We start from the raw sequence: 18,117 nt of genomic DNA on the forward strand, positions 1-18,117 counted from the left end.
TTTAGAAACTAATTCAGCTCCATTTTCTATTCTAATCAAGTTCTGAGACCTAACTGTTATTATAATAGTTACCAGGATTTGAATTATCAGTAGTTTTGCCCTCATTCGGAGCTATTGTTATTTTTTATATATTATATTTAAAAAAAAGAAATATATATTTTATATTATTTTCAATTAAAATATAATGAGCAAAAATTTCCTCTTCTTTTCCTATCACCTATTATTGGAAAAAAAATATATTAAACTTTTAGTCAAATTGTTTTCTTTTATTTTTTTTCCCTCTGTTTACCTATATCTCATTATACTTATTCAAAATTCTTGCATTGTCTTTATAGATAACCCTAGTTTCTCCAACCTATATAATTAAACAACTTTATGTGTTTTTATATTTTTTACGTAATAATTTTAATGTGGACAATTGTTTCATATACCGGTGCTCCTATTACGTAAGAATAGTTTGCATGTAGTGCATGCAATTGAAATGCATGCATGAGCGAAATTTTGCGGGTTTGGAGAAGAAAAATAATGAACGCGAAAAATAGAGTTATTGGAAAGAGTAAGAAGCACTAATTATTCGAATTTTTAGTTTTTTTCCTTCCAAATTTGTGAATTTGAGAGGCTGAATTGAATCGTTTTTTTATTCAAGAACACTAGTATTATTTGTATCTTCATTGCTAAAACTACCATGAATGTTATTATTCGACTTTAAAAGTTGAATAAACTGATCATCTTCATTGTAAAGTCCTGACTGTACTAGAGACTCTATATTGTGTGTATAAACGTTATTACTTTTGTTGGAAGTAGGATGTGTTTCTTTCTCAGGGAATAAATGCACTGCAGCAGCTAAATGTTCAAACTGAGTCTTGTAATGATCTCTGGAAGCCCTCAATATCTGAACACTTTCCTTGAGCTGTAAGATTTGATCTTCAAATGACTGAATTAACTCATCTTTTCTAAGAAGTTCGTTTTTAAAATACAAATCAGATTTTCTACCAGTTTTTAGACTCTGAATCTCTTTGTGAAGCTTTTCGTTAATTTCCTCTTCCTCGCTATATTTCTTGAACCATTTATTTTTTTCAAATTCTGCAATCTGAGTTTTCTTTTTTTCAAGCTCAAGTTTCATCTTAAACTCATTTTTTTGGGATTCAAGAAGTTTTGTTTGTTCAAATTGAAATAGTTTCATCTTTCTATTGTTTTCATCATTAATATTATCTATTGAGTTTTCTTTATTCTTTAACTTAAGTATTTTATTGCTAACTAAATTCTCAAGTCTTCCAAGCTTATTGCTTTTTCTACTAATATCTCCAATGAAATCTTTCATGATTGTTTCTTGTCTAATTAAAGTCAACTTTCTGAATTCTTCTTCCAAATTGTGAAGGTGTTGTACGAACCTTTCTTTCTCTGACCTCTTCCAAATCTCGAAGTTTACCTTTGAGGTATAATCATCGCTATTTTCAAGCCCTTGTTCATACAATTCATCATTATCAATTTCTTTTATGATAGTTTCTATTAGCTTATTTGAAAAATCAACATCTCCAACAGTGAAATATCCTATCTTTGAGCTAAAATCAGAAATTACGCCAGGGCTTCTAATATTGGAGTCTAATTTATCATACATATTTCCAATTTTCAGAAACTCCAAGTCTTCTGGAGAAATAAATTCTTCATCATTACCCGGTTCGTACTTAACATTTCTTGACGTTCTTTGTGGAGAAAAACTCACTCTTTTGTCAGAAGGAGGGGTTTTGGGTCTGTTCCTTAAATTGTTCCTAGTCCTCTCATTTATTGGAGATTCATTTGTAGCACTTCCTGACCTTGGCCTAGATCTAGATCTAGATCTAGATACAGATCTAGGTCTAGAGAATAAAGACGAGTTTTGATCTGTTTTAGTATTTAACGACTTCTGTCTAATACCAGGTGATGATCCATCTGAAATTGGTTGTTTCTTACAATCCTGCAATACTATATCAACCTCTATAAGTCCTATAGGCACGCTCTTTTCTTCTTCTGTTACTGAATTCTTACTATTCTTATTTTTCGATTCGCCAGAATTTGGTTCTAATTCAGAATCAGAGAGTGAATCCAACTCATTTGAAGTGTTTTTATGGTCATTGGGTACTTGAGATTTTGATGCTGGATATAGTAATATGCGTGTTGGCCAAATTCTGAATGTATTTGAACCAAAAATATAATTACCTGAAATAGTTGGATTGGTTTTTTCAGTCTGAATTAAAATATGCTTTAAATTGACATAACCCATGGAATGAAGTTCCTGGTCCCCAAAAGTACTAACTTTATAAGCCTCAATTTTTAAAGGCTCACAGTTTAATCTGTCAAATATATCCTTCCAGGAGCAGACTATTCTAGAAGTTATTTCTATTTCATGATCAGAAAAAATGGTCGTAGATCTTCTACATGGGTATGGTGGGCTTGTTTTTGGACATTTTGACGGAGATATCTCATTTGTGCTTTTAATTATTTTATACCAATTTGGAGCCTTAAAAATCACAGTAGCAGGGTCCTGCAAAGTGATTGATCTAAAATGAATAGAAAGGCTCCATATCAAAGATTCGGATGCCCCAAAACCTGCAATATCTGAATCATCATTTTTGTCTATTTCAATATTAAACCATCCAGATTCTTCTTTAAGTTCATCAAAGTTTAACTTTGTATTATCTAAGTTCTCTAAAGAATACCAATCAGTGTATTCTTCAGAATTCATTGCTCCAACTTGAATTGATAAATTAACATATTAATCACTATTTACACCACTATTTCATTGGCATTCATAATCTAACAAAATATATTGGAATTTTTTTTAAGTATATGATTATTATTTATTTATTTATTAAATCCACTATTTTTTCATTAGTGTGGTGCTAAACTACATACAATTTGGCGCCAAACTGATTATCATTAATAATTCTGGTAATATTTAAAATTGCATGCAATTTTTGCATGCGATAAATGGAGAAAAAAAAAGCAGGAAAGGGAGAAATTAGAGAAATGTAAAATTAGAGATAACTTAATAGAAAGATAATAATTGTGAAAAATAATATTAGCCCCAGAGAATTAGGGATGGTTTTCCGTCTTTGTTAATTCCAGCTGTGAATATCCAAGGTTGCCTTGGATGCCAAATAGCTGAGCTAATAAAAGAAAGCTCTCCTTTAATTACCTTTAGAGGGACAAAAACGGGATCACTCATTAGATCTGTGGGCATTCTGCAATGGAAAACATTAATAGTGCCATTTTTACTAGCAGAGAAAACCATAGATTTTCCTTGGTGGAATTGTACTTTTTTGATAGCTGATTCACTATATCTTAAAAGTTTATAAGGAGTATTTCCAAGATCCAGATCAAACCAGGCAATTCTTCCATTGGATTGTCCGACAAAGATATGTTTCCCTGAAGAATCTAAAGAAATGGTTGTTGGATCTTCAATACCAATAAGTTTTTTGACCAAAGCTTTACCAGTATTTTGGTTACCAAGCTTCTTATTACCTGTTTTACTAGATGTTAGGTCAACAATCCTAATACATGTTTGAGTAGCAACAATAAGCCATGGGTTAGATGAGTGAAACTGAACAGATTTAACCAATCCACTAAGTTTTTTAAATGCAGTAATTGATGAGCATCTATTGATAGAATGAATAACAACTCTTTGTGAAGGTGAAATAGCTCTTGGAGATACTGCAGCTAAATACCCTCCTTTACTATGCCAGGATAAATGTCTAATAGTAGATTGATGTTTAATTACAACAGCTGAGCTTAATTCTTTATTTAATTCAGAATTAGAATCCAAATTAATGCTATTCCATGAAAGTAACTCCAATTTACTGGATTCTTTATTATAAGTATGGAGATCCTCAAATAATTCCAAAGAATGTTGATAATCTTTTATTGGGTCCTTTTCCTTGTTTTTAGAATTTTTAATTATTTCATCTGAATCCGAAGTTTCTTCCTGTTCAATATCAGTGGAAGCTTCAGAGTCTTCTGCAAAGCAAATGCTTGGAAGTTTCAGTACTAAAATAAAGAGATATTCCTCAACTCCACAAGCTAAAATAGGCAAATTAGGATGAAACGCTAGAGTTGTTATAGAGTTTGTGTTAGATTCTTGTGTTTCATCACTAGAAGATGGTTCATCGTAGATATTTACTTGTTGAGCTAACTTTGATATATCCAATTTAAAAGCTATTCGTGAAGTAGATATTTCAAATACTGTCAATAGATTACCTACTCCCACAGCTAGCCAGAATCCATCAGATGATGCAGACATTTGTATATTTTTACTGTCAATAATTTGATCAAAGTCATATCTAATTCTGATTGAAGTTGGATAAGGTTTCAAATCGCTTGTATCAATTGGGGGAGGCAAGATACTTTCAGGATCAACGTTCATTCTCATTTTCATAGCTCTAGGACACAAATAAAGATCCAAGCAACGCTCAAACCTTTCAGTAATGAGCTTGTCATAAGCTGGTACCCTTCTTAGACAATCAAATTTAGATGGTATAAATGTATTTTCCAGTTCACCCTCTTTCTCAAGCTTAGAAATCTCATCCTCATCAAACAAGTACTCTTCTGGAGGATTATAGCTATGTTCATGAATTGGGAGTTCCATTCTTGGTGCTGGGATATGAGGAGGCCCTTTAGAAGTAGTTTCATCAACAACCGGATCCAAAATTGCATCTTCCCAAATATCAAATACTTCCGGTTCCTTCTTCTTAATAGGATGTAAAATCTTAAGCCTTATTAACTTAATTAGATGAGTAATTTTCTTTGCTTCCCATTTAGATGGTATAAATCCGCGCTTAGGTACTGGTCTGTTTGATACTGGGAATATTTTATCTTCTAGACTGTCATTTTCATAATGGTAGCTTTCCGCATCAAAGTCAGGATTAGCATAAGTTTGAGATGAAATTCTTCGGATTATGTCCAAATCCTCATCAGTAAGTCTAACTGAAGTCTGATTTTTTTGATCGTATATTGTTCTCCATGCATCTGGATCTGTTGAATTTAGTAGAGCTTGTAACTCAGAATCTAAAGAGAAAAATGTATTAAATATATTTCAATAAGTACTAAATATAGATCATTGAGTTAACTTACCTGACTTATTGAGTAGTTTTTTCAGCCTCTCACCGTCGATTGTATATCCTTGGTGATCAAATTCGTCATACCAATGTAAAGGTACATTTCCAACGCGATTTACCTCCTCATCCTCATCTGAAATGTACAAATTTTCATCGATATACTCCATTGTACTTTTGATACTTTATTTACAGAGTATTTTTTTAATTCTATTTTCCCTACCTTTATCCACCTTTTTCTATGGTCTTTTTTTACCATTTATATGTTTATTGAAGTGGCGCTCAGTCACTTTAAAAGGCGCCAAATCTTTTCTGCCTCTATAATTCTCTTTTTCTTCTATTAGTAGGGTGCTGCTCCAGGTATTCAGTAATGATTAATTTTAAACTGTCTCGTGATTAGAATGAGTGCTTACTCATGTATTTTACCACTCATGTAAGATATTTGCTTAGGTTTTTACCTTGTTGATGTTCTTCTTGGTTATCTCATTTTCTAATTTGTGTCTTTACATTCTCAGCATGCACGTTTTAATATATTAATATTTTGACACGTAAGTTTTAGTAATGAGTTGCATGCATTCATGCGCAAACTTTTTGTAAAACTACCGGTATTAGGAATTATATTATCATTTTGAAACATCAAGACAGTAGAAAATTGCAAATAAGCTTACAAAATTAGAGCAAATCAATTAAATGATTTTTAACTCAATTCCTCTTTATTATCAACAATGATGAGTGAAATATTACATTCTTCTCATTCTTTTAATGACTTTATAATGAGATAATATATTATTTTTGCCTTGCCGCCCCAAAGTTACGAAATATAACATGTATTGAAAATAAGAAAAAATAAATGTGACAAGGGTTTTGATATTAAAGCAATGAGAAATTGCGTTGAGGAAAATGGAGCAAATGGTGTGCAGAGCTTGATCAAGACATTTGTGAAAGAGGACCCTTCATTTGTGATTTTACAGTCCATTAAAAGTAGTAATTATTTGGAACTTACAGATGGAAGGCTTTTGGTATCGCATAACCCCAAATTAATAGCGAATTTGACAACTAAAGGTCAACTTAGTGTATTTCTAGATACTTCTAGAGGTGAAATTGAAAATATTGATACTAGACAGAAGGATATTGTTTTAAAGGAAATTAAATTGCCATTTTTAAAAGAGAAAACTGAGTCAAAAACTGTGATATCAGAAGCTATTTGGTGCAAGTCTATTATAAGAGAGGATCATCTCAGAGAGTATGAAGTTGCTCCAACTTTGGTTATTCTTGAAAAAACAACAGAGTATATCGAAAAAGACGTCAAATGCAAATACTGTAGTAAGTATTCAGGAAATCAGTTTTTGACAATAATACAGTTTTCTAGAATTGGAAACTTTGAGGATGGGGAATGTGAAATAATTGAATTGAATGCAAAGAATAATTTGGAAAATGTAATCAACTTTAATAGGCCAATATCTATTGATTTTGAAGTTACAAATACTCATAAACCACCTATTTCAAATCAAATGAGAACAATAATCAGGTACAGTCGAATTCCAATTATAGATATATTCAATACTTTTTCTAATAAGAAAGCCCAATTTTCCGAAAGCCATAAAACTTGTAAAAGCTGTTTCTCATTTAATAATGCTCAAACTTTTGTTGATAACTCCATGGAATCAGGTTTTGTGATAATTATGGCTAATTTGATAGTATTATCTTTGGATTTTATTCAAGGTAATTCTTTAATTCTAAAAAGAAGGTTTCTTATTCAAGATTTTCGAGATCCCCAGATTCGCTTTTCTGGTTTTACAATACAAAGTGGATGGCTTGTTTCAGTATCTATTGATACTTTGGAGCTATTAATTTGGAACTATTATCAGGGAATAGCCTTTAGAATGGTTAAACTGAGTGAAGATTACTTTGATTTCACAGTTTCAAATGAGTCAAGAGTTGATGTTTTTGTTACTCTTTCATTTGGAAAAGATTTATCCAAGTTATTTTTAGTCTTTGATGGCTTAAATGAAAATGCTTCCAGTCATATAAAACAAGTTGGGATGTATATAATTGATTTAAATGCTATTTTTAGTCAAATTTTCTGCTCTAATTGTATTTTAAAATACTTGATAGACACAAGAAAAACTTCTGAAATGAGAATATCTGATCCAGGAACTGAATTGAAGAAAAAGTTGCAAATAAGCTCAGGAAGTATACCTCACGTACAATTATATGAAGAGTATTCATCGCTCACAGTTTATCCTGAAGCTTTCCATTTTGGAAAAGAACATAAAGCTTTGGAAAAAATCATGAAATGTCTTTCGGAAGAATCTTGTCAATATTTAGACTCTTTAGATTGGGCAAAAAGCTTGAATCTAAAGTTGGATTTAACAAAATATGAATTTGGATGGCCTCTTTTGTTTAACAAAAGTTGGTTTTATGGAGATCTATTTTGCAATTATAAGATGAATCAGATCATTATTACTACAATTGAAAATATCATTGCAAGAAACAGCATCGGAGAAGATTTCATAGATAATTTTGAAGAGCTAAGTAATAATATATATTTAAAGACAATTTCTAGCCATTTAAAAAAGGTTTTAGAAGGGATCCCTGAAATTTTATTTTCGAAAACAATAAGTCCTAAACAAAGTAATAAGAATTGCTCAGAAATACTTGGAAATCAAGAAACTGATAATCATTTTCAACGTAAATTGATATCTCACAAAACTAGCTTTATATACAGTCATTTAATTCCAATTACCATTGATGAATTTCCAAATCATGAAGAATTTCAATACGAGATTAGTTTTATCGATATTATTCCATCATCTGATACAGTTTTAATACAATTTTCTATTCGAGATTTACCTAAGAAGCATCTAAGCTTTTACATTTCTGAAGAAAGCAAAAATCTTTTTATTAATCAGTTAAGCTTTGAATGTGAATATACTACGTTGATTATGGGTTTAACTAAAGTTATAGATTGGCATTACTTTGCACTGAAAGATGTTAGAAGGGAGAAATCTTACCTTGGTCTTTTTTCAAAAACTATAAGCTTACTTGGGCTCATTTATTCCACTGTAAGGTACCAGGATATTGACAATTTGCAAAAAATTTGTGAGTATAACAATGTAGATCCATGCATTATTCCATTAATACAATTGGAAATAGGATTCAAACATGAAGAATTAAAGCTTATTAGCCTTTCTTTGGAAAATACTCCAATGATACTTAATCTAGAAATGGTTAAACTAGCAAGAAATATGTTGCAAGATGCTAATTTGCATTTATCTTTGGATTTTACAAGAGAATCATCCAAGCTTTTCCTTGATTTTTGCCTGGACAAAATCAAATATTATTCCGAGAATGAGTCAACAGAGATTTCTGAAGAAAAAAACCAACAAAAGTGTAAGGTTGATGAGTTTCTACAAGAAATTTCTTACTATTTGTCAGAATTTAGAATGTATTTAAATAAGACTTCAGAATTGACAACCTATGTAAAAGTTTGTGACAACATACAAAAAGGTGATCAAAATTCAGAGGATGAATTGATTAACGAAACAAACAAAGTAGCTGATGAAGATGGAAGTAATCATGATAATGAGATTTTGAGTAAAAATGAGATATTTATAAGAGACCAGATAATAATGGGACATTATTCAAGTTTAATTGATTGGTATTTAAAAAGTAGCAAAGATAAAAACCCTCAAGTATTTAGATTAAAAGTTTTACATGATATTTATAGACTGATTTGTACTTTAAGTACGAATTCTTTAACATTATCAATCCATATGTTGAGACAAATTGGTGAGAATACAACACAGTATCTTAAAAGCATTCTGTATTATACAAGTAGAAGAGAAATTAGAAGAAGACTAATTAACCATTTAAAGCACTTTGGTGCCTTAAATGATGATGATATTGCTCTTATTCAATTCAGTAATGAATTGGAGAGTTACTATCCAAATAATTGTTATTCTGTGGAAAGAAATAGGATCTGGACATCATTATTTACTTATTCTATTCCATATAATGTTTTATCAGATTGTAACTTGGAAAATGAGTTCAAGGTTAATACTGATAATGAACTAATCATTCAAGAAAGTATAGAAGGTGGAGTATCCATCAATGATTGTTTTGTTTCTAATGAAAATTTAGACGAATACTATTTCTATGGAGGTATTGATCAAGGAAGCCATGTAAACAATCCTATTTTTTCGGCAATGACTTATCCATTTGGTGGATTGCAAGCTTTAAAGTCCGGATTCAAAATAAACCAGGAGTATAATTTACAATATCTTGAGGATTGTAGGAGAATTAAAAGTGTTACCAGTATCTCAGCCAAGAAATTATCAAATAATAAGGATGATGGTTATAGAACAGAAAACAAAGAAAATGTTGAAATTAGTAACAGAGACTTCTTTTATTCAAACTTTTCTACTGAAGCTATTGCTACTTGGGAAGGTTTAAAGTGTTTTGAAATAGAAGACTACGATTTAGAATTAAATAATGACCTTTATATACAAGAAGGAATTTCAAAAGGGCAAGAGGTTGAAAATGATAGAATTTCTGGCAAAAATATGAATACAGTAATTTCTAGTATTCCTGAGCAAGAAGGAAATGATTTTATTCGTCTTAACAATGGTAGACTGGTTTCTATTAAGAATTCAAGCTGTAAACAGTGTTTAGATTTGAACGAAGATGAAGAGCTTGAAATTGAGGAGGAGTTACTCAATTATGAAAATGAATTTGGGCAATTATTATTATCCAAAAATGATTCAAAAGAAAGTTTTTCTATATCTTCTCAAAAGGAGCATATATCTTCAAATTCATCAATTATATTATCCCCAAGCCCAATATCAAGCTCATTAGAGAAGATTCAGCTAAATACTACCAATTTTGGAGATCATAATTCTAAGAGAGGTGATCTAACATGGCTCAGACTTCAAAGACAAAGAAGAGAAATGATTAACAACAATTTCAACAATTTTGGTTATTTAAATCATTCACTAAAATTTTTGAGTGAATGGTCGTTTGATGTTTCTATTAGAGTAGTCATTGAAAAAACTCACCTTCAGGTTTGCTTTGTTTGGAACCGACTATTAAGAGGATTCCAAACCCCTCCAAAGAGAAATGAAGCTTTAGTATATTCTCTTTTGAATTTAATCATCAGGAAGACTACAATACAACTTTCAAATAACTTGGATTATGAAATTAATTTGCAAGTTGCAAAGACAATTACTTCTAGTATTTACATTGCAGTATTTGGATTTATTTTTTCTCATTTTGAATGGAAAAATATTCCAGCTTCAATGAACTATTTGGATAATACACTTTTTCTAATGTTCAAATATTTTAATGTGGAAGAATCCTACAAGTATGAATTATTGAATGAAATAATTCGTCTCAATTTTAAGTATAGTCCGAAATTTATTGTTGAAGTGTTTTTGAATTCTTTAGATTCATCTGGAATTGTTCCAATACATCACTTAAAGGCTGATTTGTTGCAAGAGAAGATCAATCAAATTGAGATTGACAGATATAATAATGTTAAATATATTCTTGATAAATGCATCAGATATGGTAACTATGGAATTTATCTTTTTAGATACTACTTAATGAAATCCAATGAATTCACTTCTAAAGAATCATTACATACTTTTTTATCAGTAATTGAGAATTCTAGAGAAACCAATATTAAAGAAGAAAATCAACAAAATCAAGTGGATTATACTGATTATTTAAATACTATATATGTTTATCTAGATAGAAAGCAAGATATAATTTTGCTTTCTCTAAAACAGACTTTCAATTCCCTTAAATCAAGTATTGATGAGAATATTTATTTATCTCTCCTAAATGGCTGTACTGAAAATGAGTTTGAAGTTAAGAAGGAAGAAATAGATCAATTTGACCTTAAAAAGTTGGATAGTCCAGGATTCATATTAAATGTCTTAATAAGGTACTTTAATAACTACTATGAAAGCGTGCCTGGACCTGATGAGAGAGAAGAGGAGAAAAGGGAGGAAAAGAAAGAGGGAGAGGAGAAAGAGGAGGAAGAAAATGAGGAAAAGGAGGAGAAAGAGGAAAAGGAGGAGAAAGAGGAAAAGGAGGAGAAAGAGGAAAAGGAGGAGAAAGAGGAAAAGGAGGAAAATGAAGAAAATGAAACGAAAGAAGAAAATAAGGATAAAGATATCGAACAATCAGAGTTTAAAGGAAAAGATAAAAGGATCAAAATAACCCCATATTATATTCTTTCAATTTTATTTTCATTGGATATACCCAGAAAAGAGATATATAATCAAGAATTCTACCAATTTCTTAGAAAATTCTTTCCCTCTTTAGTAAAAGTATTCAGGGAAGCATTTTTAAAAGAAAAAGTATGCATTGATCAGATTCAAGGAGATTGTTTTAATAAAATGAATGCAAATGATAATAAAGAATTGAATTCAGATTCTTCAACATCATTTAATATTACTCAGATAATAAAAATGACAGATAAAAACTCAGACTCTTTGATAAAATTGATGGAATTGTATCCAGAGTTAAGAGAGAAACTTAAAGAAAACCCTAATAATACGGATGAATTTTTTGAAATATTTTCTGAAAACCTAAAAAAAGTAATAGAAGAAGAAGAAAAAGAAGAAGAAACAGAAAAATCATTCGAAATTTCTGAAGATAAATTAAGCTTACCTATATTACATTATATATCAATAGGAAGACCATTTTTTGCATTTAATCTTTTATGTATGAGACATGCAAAATTTCATAATAGTTTAGAGTATAAACAATTTAAAAAGGAGGATTTAAAGTTCCCAGAATTGTCAATGGAAGAAAAGATTGAAATTTATGAATCAGTATATACATTAGCAATTCGAAACTTTACCAGAGATACTGTTGTTTGTAGTAGTGTAATATTTATTTCTATGTTAGAATTACCAACAGAACTCTTATGTACTGATATAAGAGTTGCAAGATGTATATATCTTCACCAAATTCATAAGAAAGATGAAGGAGACATTAAATCTAAAGTAAATTATGATACAAAAGAAATGGATATTCAAATAGATTCAAAGAATTCTGGAAAGATTAATGAAATTTGGAATTTATTTCTTAAATTTGGACCTCCTAAAATAAGCTCATATTTGGAAAACAATGATGATTACAATGATCAAGATATTCTTAAAGAGTTTCAAGATAACCAAAAGTACTCTAGTTCCTTATTTTCAGTATTAAAGATGCTTGAAGAAGCAGCTTGGGCAACTGGTGATATCATAACAGGAGGTAATAATAATGAAGAAAACAATTCTGTTTCAGATCAAGACAATCAAAGTATTGAAAATGTTGATTTACTTCCACATACTCCCATTTGGCATCTAGTAGCAACTTTCTGTAGAATTCATGGATTACCAAGATCTTTGACTTTATTACATGAATTAGCTAGAAGAGGAGAATGGGTAGCATTTCTACAAGAATGTGATTCTCAGAAATGTCCATTAGAAACTGTTGGGAATATTATTAATGAGTACATGTCAGAGAATCCTGTTTTAAAGTTACATTTAAAGATTGCATTAAAAATTAATGATGATAATGATAATCAAGTTAAAAGTAAGAGCGAATTCTTATATGAATCTAACAAAGAAAGTGACTATATTATTAGTTTAGTACAATGGGACAAGTTATTTTATTCCTTAAAATTGGATAATGTTGAATATAAGTTGGATGAAGAGAAGATTTCTGAGTTTTATGAATGGTCAGTTAAACAAGTTTTTAAAGAGATAATACAAGAAATGAGTGTTAATAGAGTTATACTATATTATTCACTTTTTGAAGAGCATTATTTGGACTTGGTTGAGAAATTTCCAAAGATGAAGAATAAATTCAAAGAATTAATAAATTCTTCAATTAATTCTTATTTATTAATAGAATTAATTAACACTTTATGTTATATTTCTATTAATGATAATATTGAAAACCTTCAAGATCATGATATATGGAAGGAAATCTTTGACTTTGAAATAATTCAGGGATTTGAAAACATTCAAGGCTCAAATAATGAAATAAAACATCTTAAAAAGTTAGTACAAGAGTTTATATTATCAATTTTTCAAGGAAATAAGTTTGTTCAAATTCCAAATTCTTGTCAAGATAGAAATCAAATAATTTCAGATCATGAGACAGATATCAATTCAGATACTGATGAAGAAGATTTCTTATTAGAAGATAAAAGTGATTTGTTATTAAATAGATTTGTTGAAGAAACTAAGGATGTTATGTTGAAGATGAATGAATTAAAACTAATCATAAGTTTAGATTCTTTGGATATACTTTTTAGGATTATTGTTGATAATAATTGTGATGATGATACAAATCAAGATAGTTCAAGTTTAAGTATGACTGGAAAAACTTCAAAACTTATAAACAAAGATGAGACAACCATATTACTTTGGAAATTACTTTCTAATTTAAATGAAAGTGGATTGTTATGTAGGGCTTCAACTCTATTTTATGGAAAAGACACTCAAATAACAATGATTTTCAATACTATTGAAGCTTTATATTCATATGATGTGGAAAAAGCAACAGAGAATTTGAATAAAGTCTTAATTTGTAATCAATTCGATTTAGAAAGGAATAGACAAATTTTTGGATTTTTACCACGTAAGGATTTAGTGAAAAATTACTTTGAGCAAGAGTTTTTGGGATTATATGGTAAAATAACAGTAGAAGATCATAGAATATTATGGAAGATTTTAAGCGAGTTAAGTTTGGAAAACAGATATCCAAAAAATGAAACTCTTTTTTTTGATATAGAAAACCATGGATATAGAAGACATATTATAGATATATTATATTTGAATCTGGATGATTATCAAGTCACTTTTGAACAATTTGAAAATTGGTTATGTGTACCTGAGAAGACTCTATTAAAAGATTTTTATCACCAGCAAAAGTATGCATTACTTTTAAAATATTTGGAGGAGTCATCTTCTGCATCATGTAGAACATTATTGAATGATGAAGAAGTTTTTAATTGGTTAGAAGGTTCATTTTTGAGTGATATTGCAAATGAATTGGAGATATTTTCAACAAATATTAACTTTAAGTCATCATTACAGAGAATAGAATTCATTAAGAGTTATTTTTGGTCTGAATTGAAGAATTTATCTATTTCAATTCAAAAGATCTCTATGGAATTGACTCCTTTATTTTTACTTAAGATCTCAATTTTTTGTTGGTATTTCTTTGAAAAACTGGAAAGATGGCTTTCAACTTTTGACCAAGTTATCTTAATTTCTATTTCTATTCATTTTATATTGGAGACTTTAGAAATTATGGACTTAAGAAAATCAATAGATTTCAAACCTTTGAATAATATGGAAAATGATTATGGAAATGATAACATGGATAATAATGACTACGGGAATGGTATTAATACTACTAGTGATCAAACCAGTTACGAATATAGAAAAGAAGTTGAAAATATAAAAAGCAGAATATTAGAATTTGTTCCAAAGTATTTTGATCAGAAGTATGTTCAAGAGTGTCTAAAATATGCAAGTTATAAGCTATTTATGTTGCTTTTATCTAATATTAATATTCAAGATTTAAGAAAAAGTAAAGTAAAAACAATATTACAAGGATTAAGTGAATTAATTTCTCAAATAGGAAAAAATAAATTAAAATTCACAGATTTTGAATTTGAATATAATTCACAATATTTTGATTTACTTGAAGAAATTTTCCTCTCTAGTAGAGGAAATCCAGTAATATTTACTCCATCTGGATATTTTAATTTCAAGAATGTAACCATAGAAGTCCCCTTTAGTATACAAATCCCAAGTAAAATTTCATTGGTTGATCATCCTGTTGATTCAAAGAATGTTCACAATTCTGTTGAAAATATTGTTAATTACATGTTTGATATTGATTTAGCATTTAACATTGGCATGAGATTTATTCCTAATATGAAAAACAAACTGGAAGTTTCTAAACAAAGATTTTATCGAAAATTCAAAATATTTACTCAAAAACTTTACAATAATAATGATACAAAGTCTATGGATTCATCAGGGAATTCAGATTCAAATAATAATACTGATATTTTAAATCTAGAAAATACTTCAACCTCTTCTTCAATTAATTTAAGTAGAAGCTTGCAAGCTTGGGATTCAATTACAGATTATTTGATTGAAATGTACTATATCTCTTCAATATTTACAAGAGTTATTTTTATATGGTTATTTCAAAGTTTTGGTAAAAGTCAATTAAATGATTTAATACATAAAGAGCTTGAAAATAGTAAATCTTCAGAAATAAATAATTTTAATAAATTTCTGATCAAGTCTATTAAATATACAGAATCATCTTCATCACCTTCTTCTTCTAAATCAAATCAAAAAGAAAGTGTTAATATTGTTTGGAGAAGTTTTATGTTGGCTTTTAGTGAAGCTGAAGAACTTTCTTTATCTAATGTTACATATAGAATGAAATTACAATCAATTTTGACATTATTTCAATTTACCAATCAAGTTGATCATATTTCAAGATCTAAATACTCATATTATATAGAAAGTATAAGAGAAAAAGTTATTGGAATACTTGAAGATTCTGGTTTTTCAGAAAATTACTTAATTGAAGATCTTAATAACTTGGGAAATTTTGATGAATCGAATTTATTAAAGATTTCAATATTTATACTTAAAATATTTTCATCAAATGAGGTTATTCCTATTTTCAAGAAGATATTGGAATTATCTATTCTTTTTGAATATATTCATACAGAAAATGATAAAACTCATATAATTAAATTTAAAACAGTACAAAAATGTCTTAAAGTTATATTAATAAATAATACTTATATAGAAAAAAAACAATTGGATAATATGCTTATAGAATTAATTAAAGAAATTATTGAACAATTTCATAACAAGCCTTTTATAACATCAATATTATATCAAATATGCCAGTTAATTATGAATCCTGATACAGTAATGGAAACTTTGACAGAAGATATTGAATTAAATCAAATTAATAATGAAGTTGGAATAGTAAAGATTAGAGAATCAATATATTTACATTTAACAAGATATTATTTAGTAATGATAGATTTTCATGAAGAAGGTATTTCAAAAGATGATGAATATAGTCAAAGAATAATAAATGATACAATTTCTAAAATAGATCAATTATTAACACATCATTCTAAACAAGAATTTGATTTGGTATTATTCACAAATATATTATTAGAGATTCCAGAAATTCCTTCACTTGAAGAATTAACTTCAAATCAAATTAATCAAGTTTTAATGAATCTTGATTTTGATACTAATAATGGAACTTTACAAAATTCAAGTTCTCGTATATTACCTAGCAATTGGATTAGAGTATTAATTTCACAGCGTGTTTTAAATATATATAAAAAAAGAGAATTACAAGATAAAAGTAATATTATTTTTGGATTATATAACAAACCAAATATAAATTTGATTGAAACAAAATTGAATAATCCTGATTTATTAGCAGAGTTTCTTGTAAAGAAATGTCTTTCAAATCAGTGGAAAACTGGCATAGATTTCATGTATTCAAAGTATGGTCAATATGATCTAATGATTGCATTACAAACTTTGATTGAGTCATGTGAATTATTAAAGTTTACAGATTATCAGCAAACTTTTAGAGTTTATCAGAACTTAGCAGGACTATTTTCTTTACAACTTTATTTTGCTAGTTCCTATTCAAGAGTTAAGAATATTGATTTAAATTCTAATTTGGATAACTGTAAAACAATCCAAAATTTTTCAAATAATGGGATAATTAATCAAGAAACTAAAAAAAGTGTTTATGATCGGCTTTCTTGTATAGTTAAAAAAGAGGAATTGAATCAGCTTTTTGGAGATTTGTGCGAAACTAATAAGAGTAATAATAATGATATGGTTGGAAAAGGAACTTTGACTCAAGAAGATAGATATAGATTTGAAACAGAAAAGATTCGACTTCTCAATTTAGATCTGGTTGAATTGTTTGAAGTTGTATCAGATCCACAAATTTGCTATAATCCAGCTATGATTATAGTAATATTAAATGGGTACGAGTCTATTTATGGACCTATAGTACATTCAGTATGGCCAAGAATATTATTCATTCAATCAATCATTATAGGTAGGTTTAAGTTCTTGGATGATTATAAACACGAATTTGGAGCTTTGAACGAAGAGATTTTATTATCTATGATTAGATTGTATAACAATTCACTTAATGAAGATAATGATGATAACTTGGAAAAAATCAATGGAATGACTTTTTATGACTTTATCAAGTCTAATGATGATGGTAATAATAGTAGTATATTTGAAAGTTCTGAAGAAACTTTAAGAGTTGAATTTGATAGTCAGGAATTGGCATTTTACCATGGCTACTCAGATCTTGATCAAGATCTTGACCAAGATGAAGAACAAGATCCAGAACAAGAAGATTGCCATAACCCTAATATTTACGATTTAGCATTAAGTTGGAATGAGAGAGGGACTAGAGAAAAACTTTCAAAGATGAAGAATGAAGAAATTCTCTCAAATTGGACAAAATTAATTCAAAACTACATAGAAGATTTACAACTTAGAATTTCTGTATGTAAAATGGTAGATGAGGATGGACTTTCAAATGTAATCCTTTTAAACAAGAAGTTATATAATGACAAGTCACTTTACAAGTTTAATTTGACAAACAATATTGATTGCTAGTTCTAATTAACTAAAAAGACTTAATTTACAATAAAATCTATGGATCAAATCAAGAAGAAATATCAAAAGATACTTCATTACTTCTATAACAAAAATTACCAAAAATGAAGCATTCCAAGACTAAGTACATTACCAATTAGTCCAAGAGATGCAAGAGCTAGAAATATATCATAATTTGTTAAATACTAAGATATTATTGGTGAATATTAATGAATCATAATCATTTTATATTTAACATTGACCAAACTTACATATAGTATTATAGAAACAAAAAATAATAATGTACTATAACTCAATATATCCAC

At 28.7% G+C, this 18,117-nt stretch overlaps 3 protein-coding genes across 3 annotated transcripts; 1 reads left to right on the plus strand and 2 right to left on the minus strand.

Moving 5' to 3' along the window:
* Nucleotides 1-637: 637 nt before the first annotated feature.
* Nucleotides 638-2,722, minus strand: cgd2_3670 (hypothetical protein; the record flags this gene model as incomplete). The annotated part of the gene is made up of 1 exon (XM_626553.1): nt 638-2,722. One exon carries the CDS (start codon nt 2,720-2,722, stop codon nt 638-640), a length of 2,085 nt encoding a protein of 694 aa, XP_626553.1.
* A 336-nt stretch (nt 2,723-3,058) lies between these two features.
* Nucleotides 3,059-5,068, minus strand: cgd2_3680 (eukaryotic ribosome biogenesis; Erb1p, putative; the record flags this gene model as incomplete). Its single annotated transcript, XM_001388201.1, has 1 exon — nt 3,059-5,068. A coding segment is annotated over one exon (2,010 nt), but the record flags the coding sequence as incomplete, so codon positions are not given.
* Nucleotides 5,069-5,965: 897 nt separating this feature from the next.
* cgd2_3690 (WD repeat protein) lies at nt 5,966-17,812 on the plus strand (the record flags this gene model as incomplete). The annotated part of the gene is made up of 1 exon (XM_626554.1): nt 5,966-17,812. The coding sequence occupies one exon, from the start codon at nt 5,966-5,968 to the stop codon at nt 17,810-17,812; it is 11,847 nt and encodes a 3,948-aa protein (XP_626554.1).
* Nucleotides 17,813-18,117: the final 305 nt, after the last annotated feature.

The sequence above is a fragment of the Cryptosporidium parvum genome, chromosome 2 (assembly GCF_000165345.1).
Source record: "Cryptosporidium parvum Iowa II chromosome 2, whole genome shotgun sequence".
Classification (NCBI taxonomy): domain Eukaryota; phylum Apicomplexa; class Conoidasida; order Eucoccidiorida; family Cryptosporidiidae; genus Cryptosporidium; species Cryptosporidium parvum.